A 27951-nucleotide genomic window follows, 5' to 3' on the forward strand; every position below is an offset into this window, starting at 1 on the left:
ACTGTTTCTGACTCATATTGATGCCACATAGGCCGTTTTCAAATGAATGTGTTGCTTTTTAAAGGCAGTCGCTCTTTAAACCCTCATATCCGCCACCCTGTTTGAACTGGACTTGATACTTTCCTCATGCTGAACAAATTTGCCTCAAGGGCCCATAAGGTCTGTCAGGATAGATTTTCCTCCATCTTGGAAATGTTTGAAAACCCAAATAACACCAATGTCGTTATATAGGCCCATGGTACATGTCTTAACTTAGTTTGGGAAAAGCTAAGGGATTGGTTAAGAGATTAGCGTGTTATTGACAAATACAAAATCAGATTTTACGTGTCCATTTAAATCCACTTCACAATGGCCTATCAACTTGAAACTTGTCATCGCTATCATGGACGTCCCTAAGATGAACCAAACTGAATTTGGTATTGATACTGTATCTCAAAAAACAAGGAAACTATTAACTCATTCTTTGCATATGTAACGCTAATGCTCAAAATCATCTTCTCCTCATGAACCATGAATCCGATTCACTCCAGATTTTGTATTTAGACTCAAGATTGCACATAAAGGAACTGCCAAAATAATGGAAACACTTGAGTAAATGAGGGATACAAAGTACTGTATATTGAAAGCAGGTACTAATACACAGTATTGTGTAGTTCCAGTAGTTAGCTACACCGCTACATGGCAAAAAAGTAATTATCTACTGAAAACACTACCTAGATTAGAATTTTGTTCAACTACAACCAAGCTACTGCAAAATGTAGTTCACTGCTCCCCAACACTGCTTTTCGGTCCCTATGGGACTTGTTACAGAAACTACTTGTATGATACAGTGCGATGTTAAGTCAAATATATTCAATTCTGTAAACTTAATGGCATATCTTTATTGGTAACTTTCTTGGTTAGTAAACTTTAATTGTGCTTTTTCTCAACCAGAGTGTCGGCATCAGGAACCCAGGGCATCCCCTCCATCCCGGGCAGTTTAGTGACGGTCAAGAAGAAGTTGGTGTTGCTGGTGCAGTGCATGGCGATGAGCGAGGGGATCACAGCGTACAGCAGGTTGGCTGCCAGGACAGCCAGGAAGGCCTCGCCTTGGATCCGGAATGGGGCCACTGTACGTGGGTGGAGGGATGCCCCGATGTGGGCCCACTGGCACTGTGGAGGAGAGAGGAAGGAAGGGGAAAAGTTTGGCGTTATTCCAAACAAAGGTGTTGGGTTATTCAGTCATGTCACTCAGCAAATATTTTTAGGGAGATAGTCCATTGTCAGACAAATACTACCACTCACTTCCCAATAGAACACATATTGGTGTTGAATCCCTAGCTGTAACTAACATACACTACATGGTCAAAAGTCAAACATCTCATTCCAAAATCATGGGCATTAATATGGAGTTGGTCCCCCCTTTGCTGCTATAACAGCCTCCACTCTTCTGGGAAGGCTTTCCACTAGATGTTGGAACATTGCTGCGGGGACTATTTCTTTTTTTTTTTGTCATTTAGCAGACGCTCTTATCCAGAGCGACTTACATGAGCAATTAGGGTTAAGTGCCTTGCTCAAGGGCACATCGACAGATCTTTCACCTAGTCGGCTCGGGGATTAGAACCAGCGACCTTTCGGTTACTGGCACAACGCTCTTAACCACTAAGCTACCTGCCGCGGACTTGCTTCTATTCAGCCACAAGAGCATTAGTGAGATCAGGCACTGATGTTGGGCGATTAGGCCTGGCTCGCAGTCAGCGTTCCAATTCATCCCAAAGGTGTTCGATGGGGTTGAGGTCAGGGCTCTGTGCAGGCCAGTCAAGTTCTTCCACACCGATCTCGACAAACCATTTCTGTATGGACCTCGCTTTGTGCACAGGGGCACTGTCATGCTGAAACAGGAAAGGACCTTCCCCAAACTGTTGCCACAAAGTTGGAAGCAACAGAATTGTCTAGAATGTCATTGTATGCTGTATAGCGTTAAGATTTCACCTTCACTGGAACTAAGGAGCCCAAACCATGAAAAACAGCCCCAGACCATTATTCCTCCTCCACCAAACTTTACAGTTGGCACTATGCTTTGGGGCAGGTAGCGTTCACCTGGCATCCGCCAAACCCAGATTCCTCCGTCAGACTGCCAGATGGTGAAGCATGATTCATCACTCCAGAGAACGGGTTTCCACTGCTCCAGAGTCCAATGGCGGCAAGCTTTACACCACTCCAGCCGACGCTTGGCATTGTGCATGGTGATCTTAGGCTTATGTGCGGCTGCTCGGCCATGGAAACCCATTTCATGAAGCTCCCGACGAACAGTTCTTGTGCTAACGTTTATTCCAGAGGCAGTTTGGAACTCGATAGTGAGTGTTGCAACCGAGGACAGACAATTTCTTTATTAGATTTGTTTAGCTTGTGTGGCCTACCACTTCGCGGTTGAGCCGTTGTTGCTCCTAGATGTTTCCACTTCACAATAACAGCACTTACAGTTGACCGGAGAAGCTCTAGCAGGGCAGAAATTTGACGAACTGACTTGTTAGAAAGGTGGCATCCTATGATGGTGCCACGTTGAAAGTCACTGAGCTCCTCAGTACGGCCATCCTACTGCCAATGTTTGTCTATGGAGATTGTATGGAAGTGTGCTCGATTTTATACACCTGTCAGCAACGGGTGTGGCTGAAATAGCCAAATCCACTAATTTGAAGGGGTGTCCACATACTAGTGTAATTCTTGTTCACTCTCATAGCTAGGCAATACGTTTATTCACAACTGACCACTAATTTTCAAGTGTTGATTTTCAAGTGTTGCCTCACAAAAGCCTTGATTTAATAGCTTTAAACCTGATACGTTACTCTACTTTGAGCCTCTGCAACACCCATTAGTATCTGCAGCCAGCGATGTACAGTACAGCAAAGCCCGACCTCAGAGAGAAGACTCTGGTGCCCTGCTCCGTTTCACAGGAGTCTTTTGATTAGAAATGCTGAATCCCCGAGGCTGGCCTTCCCCCGTGTTGAGGGATAGTAGGGGCTGCAGACGAGTCTATACAGTACTGGCCTTTGATCACTGCCTCTTGTTTGATGGCTGCCTCTATTAGTCGAGCATGGAGAGGAAATTCAGCCTCCTGATGACAGGAAATAGGTCTCTATAGGATGGGGCTGACTGGTTATTATTATGAACACGGACGCCATGAAGAGGCCTTATTAAAGCTGGATCTAATAAAATATTTCAATAAGAACTTGCGATAGTGGTAGCATTGGGAGCTATACTTTCACTATTCTATTCTACTGAGCCATTTACTTTATGTTCGTATTCTTATCTTTTATTATTTCTTATTGTTGTTGCATTGTCGAGCAGGAACCTGCAAGTAAGCATTTAAGTTGGACGGTGTATACCATGTGTATCCTGTACATACGACTAATACAACTTGAAACTAATGCTGAGCGTAATGTACACAGTTTGAACTTTCAGGGCCCTAGTCACTGTTAAGTGATTCAACCTGTTCAAGTCTAGTATGACTAGTAATAGCAGTATGTAGAATCAAATCAAATAAAATTGTATTTGTCACATGCGCCGAATACAACTGGTGTACACCTTACCTTGAAATGCTTACTTACAAGCCCTTAACCAACAACACAGTTTTAAGAAAATAAGAGTTAAGAAAATATTTACTAAATAAACTAAAGTAAAGAAAGTAACACAATAAAATAACAATAACGAGGCTATATACAGGGGGTACCGGTACCGAGTCAATGTGCGGGGGTACAGGTTAGTCGAGGTAATTGAGGTAATATGTACATGTATGTAGGGGTAAAGTGACTATGCATAGATAATAAACAGCGAGTAGCAGCAGTGTAAAATCAATGCAAATAGTCCGGGTAGCCATTTGATTAATTGTTCTGCAGTCTTATGGCTTGGAGGTAGAAGCTGTTAAGGAGCCTTTTGGACCTAGACTTGGAGCTCCGGTACTGCTTGCCATGCAGTAGCAGAGAGAACAGTCTATGACTTGGGTGGCTGGAGTCTTTGTCAATTTTCTGGGCCTTCCTCTGACATCGCCTAGTATAGAGGTCTTGGATGTAGAAGAAGTAATGTAGATAGAGCACATTGCATTCTGGGAACTGTAGTTTATGTTCTTAACCCATAATAACACAAATATGTCCCCCATATCTTACCTGGGCAATGCCTCCAGCAACGAACACAGTCCAATCAGGCACCCAGGTGCAGCCAGGCACTATGAGTCCGTAGACAAAGGCCCCCAGCATTGGCAGCACGTAGAACAGGAGGTGCAGAATCTACAACAGGGATTACATCACAGGATTAAATCACAGTACAAGTGTCTCAGAGACCTCTGTTTGACTCCAACCGGCCCGCCCCACCGTGCAGCTCTGACACTCCAATGGACAATTAATATAGACACGCCAATGGACAATTAATGCAGTACATCTTCATCCTTGCTAGGGCGCTAACAGCGTTACAGCAGTCCAAGCACTCACACAGAATACAGATAACACTGCTGCCGGCTGCATAGACAACACACACACACATTTGAAGTGCTTTCACAACGCACACTGAGGACCAAATTGTAGTGTCCAAATACAGAGGTCATTACATCGACTCTCACTTGCACTTCAACAGAGAATATTTGGAGCATGAAAGTCAGGTAGCTGCTGAAGTAATGGCATCAAATTATACCTTTGAACAGTGGCTTTTGTTCTAGGGCTGTGGTCCTGATGAATCCTAATGAATTGAGCACAGAGGCTGAGAGCCAATCACACATTGCCCTTCCGTCCTTGCAGGAGTGTCTGTGTGCTGCGCCCAGTCATCTGTCTGCCATGGTTGATCACCATCAATGATTAAAAAGGTCGCTCAATGCAAAGGCAGCGCAACACCATGAAAACCGCCCCTCCACACACACACACACACACACACCTGCATTGCACACACATGCTAGCTAGAGTATACACACACGCACGCATACACACACACACCTCCCACCCAGTGTGTTGCTCATGGGGGGCTCAGGGGAAGGAGGATTCGTTTATCAAGTTCTCAGCATGCAGTTCCCTGCCTGATCGATGCTTGGCCATTGTGCCTGGACTGGAGCAACAACAAGGTATTTAGATAACCTATTGACTCGGTTAAGGACCCTAATTAAACAAAACAAAACACCCAGCGTTTGAAGTAAGCCCAGGCGGGCGTTGAGACCGGACCAGTCACAACCACTCTCTTGCCTAACAAATGAGAGACGATGAACCAGCCTGGCCTCTCAGCCCTCTCATTGTGGCGTAATGATTAAAACGGCTCTGTAATCTGTGTTGTGAGATACACACAGAGGAGAGAGATAGGGCAGGCTTCAAGGCAGCTCCAAGTGATCTCTGGATGGAGTGGCTATTACGTTGTTATTTAAAACGAAGTGGGTTAGCGACTATTAAGGAATGCCACTGGAACTGCAGAGAGGCATGCTCTGTGTCTAAAGTACCCAAAATAACCTTGGGGTAGCCCACCGGGTCCTTCAGATAGGGCTCATACTCGCAGAGGTAGACGGAACAGGCCTCTAGAGGGGAGTTAAGAGCTACCCACACACACACGAGGAAGGTTACAACATGATCATCTAGGTAAGAGTACTTTATAAACTACTCGTCTGTAGGATCAGTTATTGTAATATAAACCATGTCTGGTCACAGGAGAACGTGATAAAGAACAAGTATTGAATGAAAATCACATTAAAACATCTAATAAGTAGGTACATCTTCAAATGGCTTTTTGCCAGGGAAGTGTCAAATGAGACCACCTATATGACATGATTGAATCAGCGCAGAAGATGTTGCACATAATGATTAGTTTATGATGCATAGATGATCTACTACAAAGACAGATGGCACATGAGGGAATCACTTCTATATGCATCGACTCTTTAGACTGTGCTAAAATTGGTGCGCTAGAATAATCCTAATATAACACTTTATTTCTGATGTTTTATTTTATTTCCAATATTTTTGAGTGTTAATTTCTAAGTGTGTATTCAGGCCCTGCTGGCTCACCAAGCCCCTGAAGAGAGTGAAGGCCATGTACAGTGAGGGAAAAAAGTATTTGATCCCCTGCTGATTTTGTACGTTTGCCCACTGACAAAGAAATGATCAGTCTATCATTTTAATGGAAGGTTTATTTGAACAGTGAGAGACAGAATAACAACAAAAAATTCCTGAAAAATGCATGTAAAAAATGTTATAAATTGATTTGCATTTTAATTAGGGAAATAAGTATTTGACCCCCTCTCAATCAGAAAGATTTCTGGCTCCCAGGTGTCTTTTATACAGGTAACGAGCTGAGATTAGGAGCACACTCTTAAAGGGAGTGCATGTTGAGCCAGAAAGAAGGACAGATATTTGACCCAAATTTACCTGCCAGGGAGGGAAACAGAGAGCATTTCATCCCCTAGAAATACAGTGGCTTGCGAAAGTATTCACCCCTCTTGGCATTTTTCCTATTTTGTTGCCTTACAACCTTGGGGGTTTGTATCATTTGATTTACACAATATGCCTACCACTTTGAAGATGCAAAATATTTTTGGGGGTGAACCAAACAAGAAATAAGACAAATTAAACAGAAGACTTGAGCGTGCATAACTATTGACTACCCCCCCAAAAGTCAATACTTTGTAGAGCCACCTGCAAGTCTCTTGGGGTATGTCTCTATAAGCTTGGCACATCTAGCCACTGGGATTTTTGCCCATTCTTCAAGGCAAAACTGCTCCAGCTCCTTCAAGTTGAATGGGTTCCACTGGTATACAGCAATCTTTAAGTCATACCACAGATTCTCAATTGGATTGAGGTCTGGGTTTTGACTAGGCCATTCCAAGACATGTAAATGTATCCCCTTAAACCACTTGAGTGTTGCTTTAGCAGTATGCGTAGGGTCATTGTCCTACTGGAAGGTGAACCTCCATCCCAGTCTGAAATCTCCTGAAGACTGAAACATGTTTCCCTCAAGAATTTCCCTGTTTTCCTTGATGGCCTAAAAGCTCAATTTTAGTCTCATCTGACCAGAGTACCTTCTTCCATATGTTTGGGGAGTCTCCCACATGCCTTTTGGTGAACACCAAACGTGTTTGCTTATTTTTTTCTTTAAGTGATGGCTTTTTTCTGGCCACTCTTCCGTAAAGCCCAGCTCTGTGTACGGCTTAAAGTGGTCCTATGGACAGATACTCCAATCTCCGCTGTGGAGCTTTGCAGCTCCTTCAGGGTTATCGTTGGTCTCTGTTGCCTCTCTGATTAATGCCCTCCTTGCCTGGTTCGTGAGTTTTGGTGGGCGGCCCTCTCTTGACAGGTTTGTTGTGGTGCCATATTATTTCCATTATTTAATAATGGATTTAAATGGTGCTCCGTGGGATGTTCAAAGTTTAGGATATTTTTTTATAACCCAACCCTGATCTATACTTCTCCACAACTTTATCCCTGACCTGTTTGGAGAGCTCCTTCATGGTGTTCATGGTGCCGCTTGCTTGGTGGTGCCCCTTGCTTAGTGGTGTTGCAGACTCTGGGGCCTTTCAGAACAGGTGTATATATACTGAGATCATGTGACAGATCATGTGACTCTTAGATTGCACACAGGTGGACTTTATTTAACTCATTATGTGACTTCTGAAGGTAATTGGTTGCACCAGATCGTATTTAGGGGCTTCATAGCAAAGGGGGTGAATACATATGCACGCACCATTTTTCCGTTATTTATTTTTTTGAATTCTTTGAAACAAGTTATTTTTTTCATTTCACTTCACCAATTTGGACTATTTTGTGTATGTCCATTACATGAAATACAAATAAAAATCCATTTAAATTACAGGTTGTAATGCAACAAAATAGGAAAAATGCCAAGGGGGAGGAATACTTTTGCAAGGCACTATATGAGGAGGAACTGGGTACATCTGAAGTAGAGTAGAGCAGTCTAATTTTAACCAGAAATAGAGGAGACCTTTGCCAAAAGAGGAGACCACATTTTCATAACTTGGAGGCTCTATTATACACAGCTTGTAATGAACTTAAATAATGTTCTAAATAAGTCCTCAGTAGGGCATCATTGAACAAATATACAACTTAAATACAAAATGTTGTGAACACATTGCCGCGAGTTAGTTTGATCCTCCGATACTTCCCTATGCTGTTTGAAATCCAGAGAACAGATGCTTTGTTGGCACCGGAGGGGATGGCTGCCTTTTTATGGACTCTTAACCAACCGTGCTATTTTGTGTTTTTTCGCATTGTTTGTAACTTATTTTGTACATAATGTTGCTGCTACCGTATCTTGTGACAGAAAATAGCTTCTGGACATCAGAACAGCGATTACTCACCTTGAAGTGGACAAATAATTTTTCTTTAATGAGTCGGATGAGAGGGATTTGCTCCAGACACCCGACAGGGCCCTTATCTCCTTTTCTTTCTACTGCGAATGACGGGGATATCACGGAAGGAGATCGGGGTGCCTGGTAAGGAGCCGGTGACGAGTGGCTAATCTGCCTTTGCCATCGATACTATTGGCCAATTTACAATCGCTTGATAATAAAGTGGACGAACTACAAGCACTTATATCCTATATCCTACCAACGGGACATTAAAAACTGTAATATCTTATGTTTCACAGAGTCGTGGCTGAACGAAGACATGAATAACATACAGCTGGCGGGTTATACACTGTATCGGCAGGATAGAACAGCAGCCTTTGGTAAGACAAGGGGTGGAGGTCTATGTATATTTGTAAACAACAGCTGGTGCACGATATCTAAGGAAGTCTCAAGGTTTTGCTTGCCTGAGGTAGAGTATCTCATGATAAGCTGAAGACCACACTATCTACCAAGAGAGTTTTCATCTATATTCTTCGTAGCTGTCTATTTACCACCACAAACTGATGCTGGCACTAAGATCACACTCAATGAGCTGTATACGACCATAAGCAAACAGGTAAACACTCATCCAGCGCCGGCGCTTATAGTGGCAGGGGACTTTAATGCAGGGAACTTAAATCTGTTTTACCTCATTTCTACCAGCATGTTATCAAATCAAATCAAATTTTATTGGCCACATGCGCCGAATACAACAGGTGACATTACAGTGAAATGCTTACTTATAGCCCTTAACCAACAATGCATTATTTTTTTTATAAAAAAGTAAAATAAAACAACAACAACAACAAAAAAGTGTTGAGAAAAAAAGAGCAGAAGTAAAATAAAATAAAAGAACAGTAGGGAGGCTATATATACAGGGGGGTACCGGTGCAGAGTCAATGTGCGGGGGCACCGGCTAGTTGAGGTAGTTGAGGTAATACAGTGGGGGAAAAAGTATTTAGTCAGCCACCAATTGTGCAAGTTCTCCCACTTAAAAAGATGAGAGAGGCCTGTAATTTTCATCATAGGTACACGTCAACTATGACAGACAAAATGAGAGAAAAAATCCAGAAAATCACATTGTAGGATTTGTAATTAATTTATTAGCAAATTATGGTGGAAAATAAGTATTTGGTCAATAACAAAAGTTTCTCAATACTTTGTTATATACCCTTTGTTGGCAATGACACAGGTCAAACGTTTTCTGTAAGTCTTCACAAGGTTTTCACACACTGTTGCTGGTATTTTGGCCCATTCCTCCATGCAGATCTCCTCTAGAGCAGTGATGTTTTGGGGCTGTCACTGGGCAACACAGACTTTCAACTCCCTCCAAAGATGTTCTATGGGGTTGAGATCTGGAGACTGGCTAGGCCACTCCAGGACCTTGAAATGCTTCTTACGAAGCCACTCCTTCGTTGCCTGGGCGGTGTGTTTGGGATCATTGTCATGCTGAAAGACCCAGCCACGTTTCATCTTCAATGCCCTTGCTGATGGAAGGAGGTTTTCACTCAAAATCTCACGATACATGGCCCCATTCATTCTTTCCTTTACACGGATCAGTCGTCCTGGTCCCTTTGCAGAAAAACAGCCCCAAAGCATGATGTTTCCACCCCCATGCTTCACAGTAGGTATGGTGTTCTTTGGATGCAACTCAGCATTCTTTGTCCTCCAGTTTTTACCAAAAAGTTATATTTTGGTTTCATCTGACCATATGACATTCTCCCAATCCTCTTCTGGATCATCCAAATGCACTCTAGCAAACTTCAGACGGGCCTGGACATGTACTGGCTTAAGCAGGGGGACATGTCTGGCACTGCAGGATTTGAGTCCCTGGCGGCGTAGTGTGTTACTGATGGTAGGCTTTGTTAATTTGGTCCCAGCTCTCTGCAGGTCATTCACTAGGTCCCCCCGTGTGGTTCTGGGATTTTTGCTCACTGTTCTTGTGATCATTTTGACCCCACGGGGTGAGATCTTGCGTGGAGCCCCAAATCGAGGGAGATTATCAGTGGTCTTGTATGTCTTCCATTTCCTAATAATTGCTCCCACAGTTGATTTCTTCAAACCAAGCTGCTTACCTATTGCAGATTCAGTCTTCCCAGCCTGGTGCAGGTCTACAATTTTGTTTCTGGTGTCCTTTGACAGCTCTTTGGTCTTGGCCATAGTGGAGTTTGGAGTGTGACTGTTTGAGGTTGTGGACAGGTGTCTTTTATACTGATAACAAGTTCAAACAGGTGCCATTAATACAGGTAATGAGTGGAGGACAGAGGAGCCTCTTAAAGATGAAGTTACAGGTCTGTGAGAGCCAGAAACCTTGCTTGTTTGTAGGTGACCAAATACTTATTTTCCTCCATAATTTGCAAATAAATTAATTAAAAATCCTACAATGTGATTTTCTGGATTTTTTCTCTCTCAATTTGTCTGTCATAGTTGACGTGTACCTATGATGAAAATTACAGGCCTCTCTCATCTTTTTAAGTGGGAGAACTTGCACAATTGGTGGCTGACTAAATACTTTTTTCCCCCACTGTATGTACATGTGGGTAGAGTTAAAGTGACTATGCATAAATAATTAACAGAGTAGCAGCAGCGTAAAAAGATGGGGTGGGGGTGTGGGGGCAGTGCAAATAGTCCGGGTAGCCATGATTAGCTGTTCAGGAGTCTTATGGCTTGGGAGTAGAAGCTGTTGAGAAGTCTTTTGGACCTAGACTTGGCACTCCGGTACCGCTTGCCGTGCGGTAGCAGAGAGAACAGTCTATGACTAGGGTGGCTGGAGTCTTTGACAATTTTGACGGCCTTCCTCTGACACCGCCTGGTATAGAGGTCCTGGATGGCAGGAGGGAAAAAAACGTTAGACCACCTTTACTCCACACACAGAGACGCGTACAAAGCTCTCCCTCGCCCTCCATTTAGCAAATCTGACCATAATTCTATCCTCCGGATTTCTGCTTACAAGGTAAAACTAAAGCAGGAAGCACCAGTGACTCGGTCAATAAAAAAGTGGTCAGATGAAGCAGATGCTAAGCTACAGGACTGTTTTGCTAGCACAGACTGGAATATGTTCCGGGATTCTTCCGATGGCATTGAGGAGTACACCACATCAGTCTCTGTCAATTACCTCGACTAACCGGTGCCCCCGCACCGGTTGACTCGGTACCGGTACCCCCTGTATATAGCCTCCCTACTGTTATTTTTACTGCTGCTCTTTAATTATTTGTTACTTTTATTTTTATGTTATTTTATATTGTTTTTTTTTGTGTGATTTATTTTGGTATTCTTTCTTAAAACTGCATTGTTGGTTAAGGGCTTTCACTATAAGGTCTACACCTGTTGTATTCGGCGCATGTGACAAATACAATTTGATTTGATTTGAGACTAGTTTTGCTTTGTTCTGTAAATTCTAAAGGTGTGTTGTGTTGGCAGCCTACACTATGACACTGATGCTACAACGCTGTACAGATGTACCGTTGATTAACTCGGTCATTGTGGGATACAGGAGGGGAAAGGAGAGACTCACCTACAACAATTCCTGTCACAAAGACACTCCTGTTGGCAAACAACGATCCAGCCCAGAAGAGACCGAGGGTGCGGTAAGACTTACTGAGAGAGGGAAATAAATGGCCCAAAGGGGTTACTTCCATCACTGTAAACTAGTGGCAGCATACAGCTTCAAATCAATGGCCCAGCAGTGAGATGGTGTGTGGATGTAAATGTGGTCACACAAAGATGTCAGAATTCCATAAACCCAGAGATAAAGCTGTCATGTTCCAAAGAACTCACAAGGTCAATGACACAAGTGAAGGAGAACTCAGCAAACACTGTAAAGACAATGCTAACATTGAGTACTGTGGAAGATTGTCACGATCGTCTGAAGGAGGAGACCAATGCGCAGCGTTGCGAGTGAACATGATGACTTTAATAATCAAAGCACGTAACTACAAAACAAAATGACGAAACGTGAAGTCCAACAGTACATAGACTAAACAGGAACACGGAAACAATAACCCACAAAACAAAGGAGAAAACACACAGAATATATATGGCTCCCAATCAGAGATAACGAGCCGACAGCTGACACTCGTTACCTCCGATTGGGAGTCATAGACCAATCACCATAGACACAAACAAAATGAAACTCACCCATCCCCAACACCACCAAATGAAATACACCCAAACAAATGAAAGTGAACAACCCTGGCTCAAATATCAAAGTCCATGGAGCCAGAGTGTCACAAAGATTAATATTGTGAAAGTGGGCAATAATGAAGCAATACAGCATTATATAATGTTTATGTTGAAAACCTCAATTACACAACTGAAAATAACTTGGATTAATGCGTGGCTGTTGGTCTGTTCAACTTTCTTTGTGGTGATTAGCTACATGGATTGCATTTGTGAGCATATTCAGCTCTAAAAAAGGCCCTCATTCAATTTGTTGTGGAATTCAGCAGATTCCAACAGAATTCTGTAGCTGTAGGAACAATGATCATTATCCTCATTGTATTTATGATAAAGAGAAAGCTCCTTCCTCCATGTAATTATTACCCAATCTGCTTTGTCTTCCTCTTAAAACATTTAATAAAACTGTCAGAACAATATTACTGCTTATAAAGACGCTTTGAACAAGACTGGATTTGTGAGAAGCTCAACCTCCTTTTCTCTCATGAACAGTTAGTTAACCACTACAACTCGTTTTCTTCCACACTCCTTCTCTCTCACCATCCTTCTGTGTTTAAAACATTTCCCTCCAACCAACCAACCAGCTATTGATTTCCTGGGATGTGGAGGGAAATAATTATGTCTGCTAGCTGTAGGCTGGGTGAAGGGAGATTTATATTGGGAGATGTGGGTTGAGTTTTCCTCGGGTTTAGAACACATGGTGCTGAGAGGGCACCTATCTCAGAGTCTGGGAGACACATAATGAGTGGCGGTGGATCAAGAGGACTGGAGATAGCCAAGGAAAGGAGCTCAGTTAAAGTGGCTGGTAATGTGCTGCCAATAGACGTGGGGGGGGGGTTGTTTTAAGATGGTCATACCATGGATCATTTAGCTATTTCATTTAGAATTTTAGGACCCCTGTAGGTATCAAAAATATACACTACTGATCAAAGTTTTAGATCACCTACTCATTCAAGGGTTTTTCTTTATTTTTACTATTTTCTACATTGTAGAATAATTGTGAAGACATCAGAACTATGAAATAACACATATGGAATCATGTAGTAACCAAAAAAGTGTTAAACAAATCAAAATATATTTTATATTTGAGATTCTTCAAATAGCCACCCTTTGCCTTGATGACAGCTTTGCACACTCTTGGCATTCTCTCAACCAGCTTCACCTAGAATGCTTTTCCAACAGTCTTGAAGGAGTTCCCACATTTGCTGAGCACTTGTTGGCTGCTTTTCCTTCACTCTGCGGTCCGAGACATCCCAAACCATCTCAATTTGGTTGAGGTCGGGGGATTGTGGAGGCCAGGTCATCTGATGCAGCACTCCATCACTCTCCTTCTTGGTAAAATAGCCCTTACACAGCCTGGAGGTGTGTTGGGTCATTGTCCTGTTGAAAAACAAATGATAGTCCCACTAAGCCCAAACCAGATGGGATGGCGTATTGCTGCAGAATGCTGTGGTAGCCATGCTGGTTAATCACAGACAGTGTCACCAGGAAAGCACCCCCACACCATAACACCTCCTCCTCCATGCTTTACGGTGGGAAAATTGAAATGCATTCCAGGTAACTACCTCATGAAGCTGGTTGAGAGAATGCCAAGAGTGTGCAAAGCGGTCATCAAAGCAAAGGGTGGCTATTTGAAGAATGTCAAGTATAAAATATATTTTGATTTGTTTAACACTTTTTTGGTTACTACATGATTCCATATGTGTTATTTCATAGTTTTGATGTCTTCACTATTATTCTACAATGTAGAAAATAGTAAAAATAAAGAAAAACCCTTGAATGAGTAGGTGTTCTAAAACGTTTGACCAGTAGTGTATATTTTTAAATGATTTGATAAAATATTGCATTTGGCCTTTACTATTATAGCCCATATAAACGCATTTAATAACACATTTATAAATGGCAAAACCGACAGTCAAAAAATAAATCATAAGGAATAAGGTTTTGAAGTGACTTTCCTATATCTAGGAGACATAAGAAAGCTAAGGAAATATGTTTGTTTTTTGGACACATATTTAACCCTTTTTTTTGTTGGCACAAAACTACCTCCATACTTCCATCCATTTTTTAAAACAGGTTCTGGTTACCTTCAGACCCGTGAGACTTGTGTGAGAGTCTCATCTTTCAATAGAGTGGTCATATTAGTTTGTAGGCCAAACCGTTTGGACGCTACAGACATTTTCGTGAGAAGACCTATTGTCGGGATGTCTCATGGTCTGACAAACACCACTGTAGCTTGGCCACCTTCCACCGCAGATGCGGAAGGCTGACATAGGCGGATGCGGTGGATGTTACTTATACTGAACAAAAATATAAAAACACAACATGCTACAATTTCAATGATTTTACTGAGTTACAGTTCATATAAGGAAATCAGTCAATTGAAATAAATGAATTAGGCCCTAATCTATGGATTTCACATGACTGGGCAGGGGCACAGCCATGGGTGGGGCACAAGCCCACCCACTTGGGAGCCAGGCCCAGCCAATCAGAATGAGTTCTTCCCCACAAAAGGGCTTTATTACAGACAGAAATACTCCTCAGTTTCATCAGCTGTCCGGGTGGCTGGTCTCAGACGATCCAGCAGGTGAAGAAGCCGGATGTGGAGGTCCTGGGCTGGCATGGTTACACGTGGTGTGCGGTTGTGAGGCCGGTTGGACGTACTGCCAAATTCTCTAAAATGACGTTGGAGGCGGCTTATGGTTGAGAAATTAACATTACATTCTCTGGTGGATATTCCTGCAGTCAGCATGCCAATTGTACACTCCCTCAAAACTTGAGACTTCTGTGGCATTGTGTTGTGTGACAAAACTGCACATTTTAGAGTGGCCTTTTATTGTCCCCAGCACAAGGTGCACCTGTGTAATGATCATGCTGTTTAATCAGCTTCTTGATATGCCACACCTATCAGGTGGATGGATTATCTTGGCAAAGGAGAAATGCTCACTAACAGGGATGTAAACATATTTGTTTATTATTATTATAAGCCTTTTGTGTGTATGGAACATTTCTAGGATATTTTATTTCAGCTCATGAAACATGGCACCAACACCAGCACGTTGCGTTTATATTTTTGTTCAGTATAGATTGACGCACGGGTAATCTCAAGGATTAAAGGAACTGCCCGCACAGTCAGTCAGTAGCCATTACTACCATTAATTTATATATAGACTTTTAGAGCCAGACAAAGTGTATTTGTACATTTACTGTATACTGTGGATATCTTATGAGTGTTAACTCATTCTGATCACAGTTTACAGCCAGGCGATGTACCTTTACAGGACATTTTACAGGCTTATAAAGAGTTCCATGAACTCATGTTTTCATGAAATGGAATAGGGTGCACAATCCATATTAGCTGTATTACAAGGATTGGCTGTCCCGTATACCGTCAAACGTCCTTGTAATGGCACCTGTGTGTCAGACAGCCGTCCTGCATCCCTCCCCATCTCCCTGACGATGCTGCTGTCCCCTGATAAACACACAGATAGAGACACACACACGCCGTCACTCTCCAAGTACCTGTGGCCGATGTATCAATCTATATGTTGTTTTTTGTCTTCTTATTTGGTAATGACGTGTCATTACTGCTCTTCATCCCATATGGAACAGTCATCCGCAGTCAATAAGTTCAGTCAGTCTGTAAGTTCAGCAAGAAGTAAGGCATCTAATGTATAAAGGGCGTAGTGAGTTCACGTGCCCTTACCCTCAAGCTCCAGGTCTTTCTGGCTCTCCTAGAACTGTGGTGTCATAAGGATGAGACTAACATGCCCTTGTCGTCACCCATGACACGTATATGTCAGTCTGGGTTTCAGCTTTGCTCTGTGTAAGGAGATCCTGATCAGTATAAGCAGGTTTGTAGATTAAATAATGAAACAATTAAAACAATTCACATGACTCACATGCAGAACCTTCTGGAAATCTCTTCAGTGCAGTTGGAATTTGACTACATACGTAGTGGTCATGACTCATGACACTATAACTTACTCAACAATTTTACAGAGAGGGGATCTGTGTTTAAATGCATTGGTGCTTTGTTAAACTAATAATCACCCATATTGCATGGCTAATTCAAGTTGGAAATAACATCATCATCATCATCATCATCATGAAATAGTGACCAATAACATACCATAAAACAGGGTGTCTTTGGGCGGGTTCCGACGTGTGATCAGGAAGTAGAAAAACCACACAACCACCAACACTGCAATACCAATCTGTAGTATCACAACAGGCCTGCATGTAGGAACAAAAAAACACTGTCAGCTAGGGAACAAATCATGATTGTTTTCGTAGGAAGTGTTGACATGCTGAATGCACCGAGCTGTCTGTTTAAACTACTAGCACACAGCTCGGACACCCATGCATACCCCACAAGACATGACACCAGAGGTCTCTTCACAATCCACAAGTCCAGAACATACTATGGGAGGCACACAGTACCTCCTAGATCCATGTGGTCCTCTGTAGCTCAGCTGGTAGAGCACGGCGCTTGTAACGCCAAGGTAGTGGGTTCGATCCCCGGGACCACCCATACACAAAAAAAAAAATGTATGCACGCATGACTGTAAGTCGCTTTGGATAAAAGCGTCTGCTAAATGGCATATTATTATTATTATTATCCATGACTACATGGAACTCTATTCCACATCAGGTAACTGATGCAAGCAGGAGAATCAGATTTAAAAAACAGATGTGAAGAGACACACACACAGGTACAGACACACACATATGCACACAAACGATAGCACATGCACTCTACACACACGTACATTTTAATATTGTTGTATGGTGGTATTATACATTTTATATTGTAGATATGTAGTGGTGTAATAATGTTATATGATGTACTGTTTTATATTTTGTTTTGTGTGATGTAAGTGCCTTAATGTGTTTGGACCCCAGGAAGAGTAGCTGTTGCCTTGGCAGCAGCTAATGGGGATCCCTAATATATACAAATACAAATGATATTATTCAAATTCGTAGTACAACTCCATACTTCCCCCCACTGTACTTTTTAAAGAACAACCTCCCTCCAATTTTCTGCCTCATTCTCCATTCTAATTAGTTTCCATCGAAGTTTATAAGTCTCCTCTGCAGTGCTAAATTAGTGAGCGGTGATGAATGGGGAGACAGAGGAAGCGATAATTATGCCAACACCCAGAGCACCAGGATAAATGATGCAGAGATGGGACACCATGTGACATATAGCAGATACTGACAGATACTGACACATGGGGCTCAGGGATGGAAGGTGCACAGACAGATGACCTGCTGCTGCTGTGGCGAGGGCCTGGAGACTCTTGGGAGGGTGATTGCTGCAGGCTCTGTTTGGGTTCTTATAATGCTAAAGCATTGGAGATCGGCAGCTAGCATCCTGCTGTTCTCTGAGAGTTAGAGGATCCATGCTGATGTCAATGCAATGGCTACATGGGGTACAAGATGGTAAAGTGACCACTCTAACAATGGAAATACATGTCCCCAAAGATGGAAGGCAGGTGGGAGGAGGCGAGATCAGGTGGGACCATTCTAGCCATTAAGAAGGAAAGAAATTCCACAAATGAACTTTTAAGAAGGCACACCTGCTAATTGAAATGCATTCCAGGTGACAACCTCATGAAGCTGGTTGAGAGAATGCCAAGAGTGTGCAAAGCTGTCATCAAGGCAAAGGGTGGCTATTTGAAGAATATAAAATATATTTTAATTTGTTTAACACTTTTTTGGTTACTACATGATTCCATATGTGTTATTTCATAGTTTTGATGTCTTCACTATTATTCTTCAATGTAAAAAATAGTACAAATAAAGAAAAACCCTTGAATGAGTAGGTGTTCTAAAACTTTTGGGGGATGTAAGTTCACCACTCACCACCATGTTTGGCAGTCAGTTAACAGTTATTGTGTTCCAAAAAGATTAATGTGCTTTGGGCCATCGCCATCTAAACAAAATGACTTCCCTCCCAAACGTACAATGTGTTCACGGAAGCCAAACAAATGCTGTGAGGCCAAAGGGAAGATCCCTGGCTGCATGTCAATGCACCAGCACTGGAAGATTTATGCACACAATACTGTTGGTTTGTAAAGTCGCTGAACACATGGCATGGCAGAACACATGGCATATTGTATGCCAGCAGCAATTTATCAAACTCCTCTCATGGCTTGTATTGATTGTCAGAGTCCACACTTAAAAAGAGTTCCAGAGATATCCACTACGGAGGAGTATGGAAGTCTGCATGAAATTAGAAATGTCCGCTGAGGAATGGAAGAATTGCTAGGGAGGAGTGGTGCAGACAGTCACCACAGTACTTAGGCCTGCTGTGGCAGCTTGCTTATCTAAACAGAGATAAACAGTAACTGTCATCAATGGAGACAGTATAGCTACTGACAACACAGGTAGGCTGGGGATTGACTAAATATGGAAATAGGACAATTCTAAAAAATATATATATTCCAGAGAGGTGAGAGAAAGTCTGCAATTGCTTTGGGTGTCAAAGACATGTCCTTATATGGTCTGTCTGATTTCACAAGCCTCTTTTGACCTCCCGTTTAACAAATTATTTTTTACCCATCACCATATAATCTGAATTTCATCATTACATACATGGGTTTTAGGCGATGAAAGTCAGAGTTGGCCAATCTTCAGGCAATTGGAATTCACACAAGCCAGGGTATTACTTGTTTCCACATGATTAAAGATTTGTCAAGGATTTATGAGTCAGAAATCCATGTGTATGGATCCATGGGCCTAAATCACATGAGCTGCTAGTGCCCTCAAGCTGTAGCAAAGAGTATTGAGCATACTTGCACCGTTCAACTGGATCGTTGAGAATGGAGCCTACTGCCATCCATCAGTCTAGTGGGCCTAGTCTGCAAAATATTTGCTCATAGTTCCACATAGATTACAACTTGCGAATATTACTATTTATTAATTTAGTTCCAAAACACATGTAAAAAGAGCACATTTGGGAAGACTGAACTTTGATTCAAATCTCATGGGGTATTTTAATCTTGTGCATAATGAACAAAAACAATGCTTTAAACCTATTCATTGATTGAAGTCTACTACCCTAAGAAAACTAATAATTGTATACCTTTATAAGACATTTAAATGAGCTGATAGGTAGACAATATTATTAAATATTATAAATATTATAAAATTGGGCTCCCGAGTGGCGCAGCGGTCTAAGGCACTGCATCTCAGTGCTCAGTGCTTGAGTGCTTGAGGCGTCACTACAGACTCCCTGGTTCGATTCCAGGCTGTATCACAACCGGCCGTGATTGGGAGTCCCATAGGGCGGCGCACAATTGGCCCAGCGTCGTCCGGGTTTGGCCGGTGTAGGCCGTCATTGTAAATAAGAATTTGTCTTAACTGACTTGCCTAGTTAAATAAAGGTAAAATAAAATAAATAAAAAATAAGACATTAAATCATTGACTTACTCTTGGAACTCTGGAGTGATGTTCATGCAGTGAAGGTCAAAGAAAACAAGAACACCAATCTCTCCATCTCTTCAACTGCAGATGAAACAGCAGAAGGGTCCCTGGAGAATCAATAGCACCGACCACTGTAAAGAAAAACAAAAGTGGAATACAACTGCCATTTGAATCAATTATCTACTATATGATCTAATAACTACCTGTTTTAAGAAAAAACAAATTAATTATTTAACCATTTGCCAAAAACATATCCAAGCAATACCTTTAAAAGTCCTAACAAAATAGACAGAATCTCAACACAAAATTTGAAAGAATATGGACCCCACTAAAAAAGGCAGCAATTGTTACTGTCTGGCCACTCGTTTGGCCCATGGATTAATGAAATGATGGCTGCCCCGGGCAAACACAGCATATTTACAGGGAAATAATGAACTAGAGACAAATTAGCTTTTGGGATAAATTATGCAATTCGGGTTCATCAGAGATTTACAAAGGTTGCATAAGATGGGGGTATTTGTGAAGTGCCTCTCAAGTCACATTTGTGTGTTAAGCAATGTGTGGGCTAACATGCCTTATTTATTAATTTTTTATTTTATTTTTTCATCTTTATTTAACCAGGTAAGCCAGTTGAGAACAAGTTCTCATTTACAACTGCGACCTGGCCAAGATAAAGCAAAGCAGTGTGATAAAAACAACAACAACACAGAGTCAATAAAACAAAACATACAGTCAATAACACAATAGAAAATATATAGTGTGTGCAAATGTAGTAAGTTATGGAGGTAAGGCAATAAATAGGCCATAGTGCAAAATAATTACAATTTAGTATTAACACTGGAGTGATAGATGTGCAGAAGATGATGTGCAAATAGAGATACTGGGGTGCAAATGAGCAAAATAAATAACAATGTAAATAACAATATGGGGATGAGGTAGTTGGGAAGGTTAATTATTATTGGCTACATTATTGCACATAAAGGCTGGGCCTACTCTCTATTTAGTTTGACCTCATTTCAGATTGAACATGTTATACACCTAGGCTATAAATTATGTGTGTGTTTTTTTGAAACATGTCTTAAAGAAATGATTAACTGTGCTAATTATCAAACAGGCCTAATGGGCATTACATGTGTTTGCACATTTCTTCCAGCAGAGTGCGCCAAATTCTAATTTACAGTATGCATACACCAAGCTAGGATTTTCAGTATAATGCTACAATAATGCTAGATAAGTAATGTGTGGGGACAACTCATTACCTATTTGATTACAAACTAATCAAATAGGTCATGTGTGGGGACAAAACATTACCTATTTGATTACAAACTAATCAATATTGGCAGGAAATGTAGTTACCTTGCTTATATTTGGTTTGTATCATTGCACTTCATAGGCGGCTTTAATATTTAATGAATGGGAAGTTCACTCAATGCTCAGAGAGAAAGGGTATTGGTGTAATAAGGAAATCACAGCAGAACTGGAACTTTGGCTGCTATGAACAAGAACAGGCAAATAAACGCATACCGTAATATTATAAACCATTGGGATTGAGGTCTCTGTATATGTACGTACATGAGGGAAATGAGGAGAGCTTTAGAAAGATCATAACCATCAAATTTGGATTGTGATCTTTAGGAAATGTAATTGGACCTGGAAAATGGAAATATGCATTGTTGATCTCTAAAAACAATATTACACAACACTATACCAAGAATTGAGCCAGAAATAATCTGAGCCGCAAAATGTCCCTGTTCCATCCTGTTTGTTATCAGTGTTGGATAATCTTTCAGTTGGTTTGTAAAGGACTTACTGGCATCTGTTTTTTTGTGCAACCAAAACTTTATACCCCAATTCAGGCCCACATTATTATAATTGCTGAAGCAGATGCAACTACAAAAGTAAGAGGTGATACACCTCTGTGCAGAGAAAGCAATGCACCACCTTGTCTGTCCCTTGTCAATTTGTCTCAATTAACCTCACCCTGTGATTCATTCTACCCCCTTTGTTGGGAAAATGGGCACTTTTGTACAAGGAAGGCTGTGTTTACTGGAAACAATTGGACCTCTTCCAGTTGCATCGTTCAATAACTCAGCAGGGAATGCTAGATGCCAAAATGACAGAAACCAGGAAATGATACACACACAGCTCCTCTGTTCATCTAAATATCGTTCTTAGTTGACCTTAATGGGAATATAAATGTATTATTACTGTGTGCTAAATATGGTTTCCATGTCTGTACCGATGCTGCATTAACATTTAATTCTGTTCAATGTACAGCATAGGCCTATGAGGCTACTTTGTAGCAGATTATTATTATTTGGTACAGAGATTACTTTTTTGTGTGGCTCTCTGTTATTGCATTCAGGAACTTGAATGAGGTGTCGTGGTGTAAAACTTCAGTGGGCTAAAACTATAGTCAGTCGATGATATACACTACCAGTCAAAAGTTAGGACAAACCTTCGCATTCAAGGGTTTTTCTTTATTTTTACTATTTTTTTTAAATTGTAGAATAAAAGTGAAGACATCAAAACTATGAAACAACACATATGGAATCATGTAGTAACCAAAAAAGTATTAAACAAATCAAAATATATTTTATATTTGAGATTCTTCAAATAGCCACCCTTTGCCTTGATGACAGCTTTGAATGCTCTTGGCATTCTCTCAACCAGCTTCATGAGGTAGTCACCTGGAATGCATTCAATTAACAGTTGTGCCTTCTTAAAAGTTCATTTGTGGAATTTCTTTCCTTCTTAATGCGTTTGAGCCAATCAGTTGTGTTGTGACAAGGTAGGGGGGTATACAGAAGATAGCCCTATTTGGTAAAAGACCAAGTCCATATTATGAAAAAAACTGCTCAAATAAGCGAAGAGAAACGACAGTCCATCATTACTTTAAGACATGAAGGTCAGTCAACATGAAACATTTCAAGAGCTTTGAAAGTTTCTTCAAGTGCAGTCGCAAAAACCATCAAGCGCTATGATGAAACTGGCTCTCATGAGGACCGCCACAGGAATGGAAGACCCTGAGTTAACTTTGCTGCAGAGGATAAGTTCATTAGAGTTACCAGCCTCAGAAATTACAGCCCAAATAAATGTTTCACAGAGTTCAAGTCACAGACACATCTCAACATCAACTGTTCAGAGGGGAATGTGTGAATCAGGCCTTCATGGTCGAATTGCTGCAAAGAAACCACTACTAAAGGACACCAATAAAAAGAAGAGACCTGCTTGGGCCAAGAAACACAAGCAATGGACATTAGACCGGCGGAAATGTGTCCTTTGCTCAGGAGTCCAAATTGGAGATTTTTGGTTCCAACCGCCGTGTCTTTGTGAGAAGCACTGTGGGTAAACGGATGATCTCCCCATGTGTGGTTCCCACCGTAAAGCATGGAGAAGGAGGTGTTATGGTAAATAAAGGTGAAATAAAAATAAATAAATAAAAATGGTGTGGGGGTGCTTTGCTGGTGACACTGTCTGTGATTTATTTAGAATTCAAGGCACACTTAACCAGCATGGCTACCACAGCATTCTGCAGCGATACGCTCTGGTTTGGGCTTAGTGGGACTATCATTTGTTTTTCAACAGGACAATGACCCAAAACACCTCCAGGCTGTGTAAGGGCTATTTTACCAAGAAGGAGAGTGATGGAGTGCTGCATCAGATGACCTGGCCTCCACAATCCCCTGACCCCAAACCAATTGAGATGACTTGGGATGAGTCGGACGGCAGAGTGAAGGAAAAGCAGCCAACAAGTGCTCAGCATATGTGGGAACTCCTTCAAGACTGTTGGAAAAGCATTCCAGGTGAAGCTGGTTGAGAGAATGCCAAGAGTGTGCAAAGCTGTCATCAAGGCTAAGGGTGGCTATTTGAAGAATCTCAAGTATAAAATATATTTTGATTTAACACTTTTTTTGGTTACTACATTTGACATTTTAGTCATTTAGCAGACGCTCTTATCCAGAGCGACTTACAGTTAGTGAGTGCATACATTTTTTCATACTGGCCCCCGTGGGAAACGAACCCACAACCCTGGCGTTGCAAGCGGCATGCTCTACCAACTGAGCTACAAGGGCCACCATATGTGTTATTTCATAGTTTTGATGTCTTCACTATTATTCTACAATGTCAAAAATAGTAAAAATAAAGAAAAACCCTTGAATGAGTAGGTGTGTCCAAACTTTTGACTATATATATAGTGGGGGAAAAAAGTATTTAGTCAGCCACCAATTGTGCATGTTCTCCCACTTAAAAATATGAGAGAGGCCTGTAATTTTCATCATTAGGTACACGTCAAATATGACAGACAAAATGAGGAAAAAAAATCCAGAAAATCACATTGTAGGATTTTTTATGAATTTATTTGCAAATTATGGTGGAAAATAAGTATTTGGTCAATAACAAAAGTTTCTCAATACTTTGTTATATACCCTTTGTTGGCAATGACACAGGTCAAACTTTTTCTATAAGTCTTCACAAGGTTTTCACACACTGTTGCTGGTATTTTGGCCCATTCCTCCATGCAGATCTCCTCTAGAGCAGTGATGTTTTGGGGCTGTCGCTGGGCAACACGGACTTTCAACTCCCTCCAAAGATTTTCTATGGGGTTGAGATCTGGGGACTGGCTAGGCCACTCCAGGACCTTGAAATGCTTCTTACGAAGCCACTCCTTCGTTGCCCGGGCGGTGTGTTTCGGATCATTGTCATGCTGAAAGACCCAGCCACGTTTCATCTTCAATGCCCTTGCTGATGGAAGGAGGTTTCACTCAAAATCTCACGATACATGGCCCCATTCATTCTTTCCTTTACACGGATCAGTCGTCCTGGTCCCTTTGCAGAAAAACAGCCCTAAAGCATGATGTTTCCACCCCCATGCTTCACAGTAGGTATGGTGTTCTTTGGATGCAACTCAGCATTCTTTGTCCTCCAAACACGACGAGTTGAGTTTTTACCAAAAAGTTCTATTTTGGTTTCATCTGACCATATGACATTCTCCCAATCCTCTTCTGGATCATCCAAATGCACTCTAGCAAACTTCAGACGGGCCTGGACATAAGCAGGGGGACATGTCTGGCACTGCAGGATTTGAGTCCCTGGCGGCGTAGTGTGTTACTGATGGTAGGCTTTGTTACTTTGGTCCCAGCTCTCTGCAGGTCATTCACTAGGACCCCCGTGTGGTTCTGGGATTTTTGCTCACCATTCTTGTGATCATTTTGACCCCACGGGGTGAGATCTTGCGTGGAGCCCCAGATCAAGGGAGATTATCAGTGGTCTTGTATGTCTTCCATTTCCTAATAATTGCTCCCACAGTTGATTTCTTCAAACCAAGCTGCTTACCTATTGCAGATTCAGTCTTCCCAGCCTGGTGCAGGTCTACAATTTTGTTTCTGGTGTCCTTTGACAGCTCTTTGGTCTTGGCCATAGTGGAGTTTGGAGTGTGACTGTTTGAGGTTGTGGACAGGTGTCTTTTATACTGATAACAAGTTCAAACAGGTGCCATTAATACAGGTAACGAGTGGAGGACAGAGGAGCCTCTTAAAGAAGAAGTTACAGGTCTGTGAGAGCTAGAAATCTTGCTTGTTTGTAGGTGACCAAATACTTATTTTCCACCATAATTTGCAAATAAATTCATTAAAAATCCTACAATGTGACTTTCTGGAAAAAAAAATCTCAATTTGTCTGTCATAGTTAACGTGTACCTATGATGAAAATTACAGGCCTCTCTCATCTTTTTAAGTGGGAGAACTTGCACAATTGGTGGCTGACTAAATACTTTTTTTCCCCACTGTATATACACAGTACCAGTCAAAAGTTTGGAAGGAGTTCCCACATATGCTGAGCACTTGTTGACTGCTTTTCCTTCACTCTGCCGTCCGACTCATCCCAAACCATCTCAATTGGGTTGAGGTCGGGGGATTGTGGAGGCCAGGTCATCTGATGCAGCACTCCATTACTCTCCTTCTTGGTAAAATAGCCCTTACACAGCCTGAAGGTGTGTTGGGTCATTGTCCTGTTGAAAAACAAATGATAGTCCCAATAAGCCCAAACCAGATGGGATGGTGTATCGCTGCAGAATGCTGTGGTAGCCTTGCTGGTTAAATGTGTCTTGAATTCTAAATAAATCACAGACAGCGTCAGCAGCAAAGCACCCCCACACCATAACACCTTCTCCTCCATGCTTTATGGTGGGAACTACACCTGCGGAGATCATCCGTTCATCCACACTGCGTCTCACAAAGACACGGCGGTTGGAACCAAAAATCTCCAATTTGGACTCCAGACCAAAGGACAGATTTCCACCGGTCTAATGTCCATTGCTCGTGTTTCTTGGCCCAAGCAGGTCTCTTCTTCTTATTGGTGTCCTTTAGTAGTGGTTTCGTTGCAGCAATTCGACCATGAAGGCCTGATTCACACAGTCCCCTCTGAACAGTTGATGTTGAGATGTGTCTGTTACTTGAACTCTGTGAAGCATTTATTAGGGCTGCAATTTCTGAGGCTGGTAACTCTAATGAACTTATCCCCTGCAGTAGAGGTAACTCTGGGTCTTCCATTCCTGTGGCGGTCCTCATGAGAGCCAGCTTCATCGTAGCGCTTGATGGTTTTTGCGACTGCACTTGAAGAAACGTTCAATGCTCTTGAAATGTTCTGTATTGACTTACCTTGATGTCTTAAAGTAATGATGGACTGTTGTTTCTCTTTGCTTATATGAGCTGGTCTTGCCATAAAATAGACTTGGTCTTTTACCAAATAGGGCTATCTTCTAATAGGCTACAGACACATAAAATCTAATTTTGTCACAATACAACTGATTGGCTGAAACGCATTAAGAAGGAAAGAAATTCCACAAATGAACTTTTAAGAAGGCACACCTGTTAATTGAAATGCATTCTAGGTGACTACCTCATGAAGCTGGTTGAGAGAATGCCAAGAGTGTGCAAAGCTGTCATCAAGGAAAAGGGTGGCTATTTGAAGAATCTCAAATATAAAATATGTTTTGATTTGTTTAACACTTTTTTGGTTACTACATGATTCCATGTGTTATTTCATAGATTTGATGTCTTCACTATTATTCTACAATGTAAAAAATAGTAAAAATAAAGAAAAACCCTTGAATGAGTATGTGTGTCCAAACTTTTGACTGGTAGTGTATATATATTATTTTTAACTTTAGTTCATTTAGTAAATCTTTTCTTAACTCTATTTTCTTAAAACTGCATTGTTGGTTAAGGGCTTGCAAGTAATCATTCCACGGTAAGGTGAAACGCCTGTTCTATTCGGCGCATGTGACAAATAAAATGTGATTTGATGTGTCTGTAGCCTATTAGAAACCAAAGGAGAGGTTGTGAGAGCCATGTCTCACAACACCCAAGCCTTGGTCCCAGCCTAGTCAAACAAGTGGCCACTTGCTATGCACCCAAGGACAAGCTGATCTGGCCATCCTGGGGTCCAGCCATTATGAAAACTTCTGTGACGAATACTTTCACTTTTACTGTACATCATTTCAAAATCAAATCAAATGATGTAGGCCAAGCTATAGCAAAAGTGAACTTTGTAAAAAAGTATTGAAGTTTAAAAACAGCCGGCATTGAAATGACGATTGTTGATGATGGTCTTTGTTTTACTCATGTAGCTATAGGCCTATGCAAAATAGCTGAGAATGTTCCCAAGGTGGGCGATGGACTGTAGTTTCAATTGGCTAAATTGTGTTAAATGCAATTGGTGCCAATGTTTCTTGTTGTAATTTCTGTACTCACTTATCTATTTATTTTGTTTTCAATTGTCTGTTACTTCCGCAGGTAAGGAATGCTGTTTGTGATCCACGAGTTTAAAACCACTGTTGCTGGGTTCCAAACAACTGGGAACTCGAAACTCAGAAATCTCCAAACTCCGACATCAGTGCGTTCAAGACAACTGGGAACTCGGGGGAAAAAATGACTCCGACTGGGAACCGTAATCCAACTCGGAATTCCAACTCGGGAACTCGGACCTATTTCTAG

The 27951-nt window shown here is 41.6% G+C and overlaps 1 protein-coding gene across 2 annotated transcripts; it reads right to left on the minus strand.

Annotated features, from left to right (window-relative positions):
- Positions 1-754: 754 nt before the first annotated feature.
- LOC121577301 (transmembrane 6 superfamily member 1-like) lies at positions 755-27950 on the minus strand. 2 transcript variants are annotated; one of them, XM_041891064.2, is made up of 5 exons: positions 27709-27950; positions 19961-20085; positions 16656-16759; positions 4143-4262; positions 755-1152 (listed from the first exon to the last, which is right to left on the minus strand). In XM_041891064.2, the coding sequence occupies exons 3-5, from the start codon at positions 16656-16658 to the stop codon at positions 910-912; spliced, it is 366 nt and encodes a 121-aa protein (XP_041746998.2). In that variant the 5' UTR covers positions 16659-16759; positions 19961-20085; positions 27709-27950; the 3' UTR covers positions 755-909. The 2 variants fall into 2 exon arrangements, with proteins under 2 accessions (XP_041746998.2, XP_041746999.2); XM_041891065.2 differs by lacking the exon at positions 16656-16759.
- Between the last annotated feature and the right edge of the window lies 1 nt (position 27951).

Source organism: Coregonus clupeaformis, chromosome 11 (genome assembly GCF_020615455.1).
Source record: "Coregonus clupeaformis isolate EN_2021a chromosome 11, ASM2061545v1, whole genome shotgun sequence".
NCBI classification, from domain to species: Eukaryota; Metazoa; Chordata; class Actinopteri; order Salmoniformes; family Salmonidae; genus Coregonus; species Coregonus clupeaformis.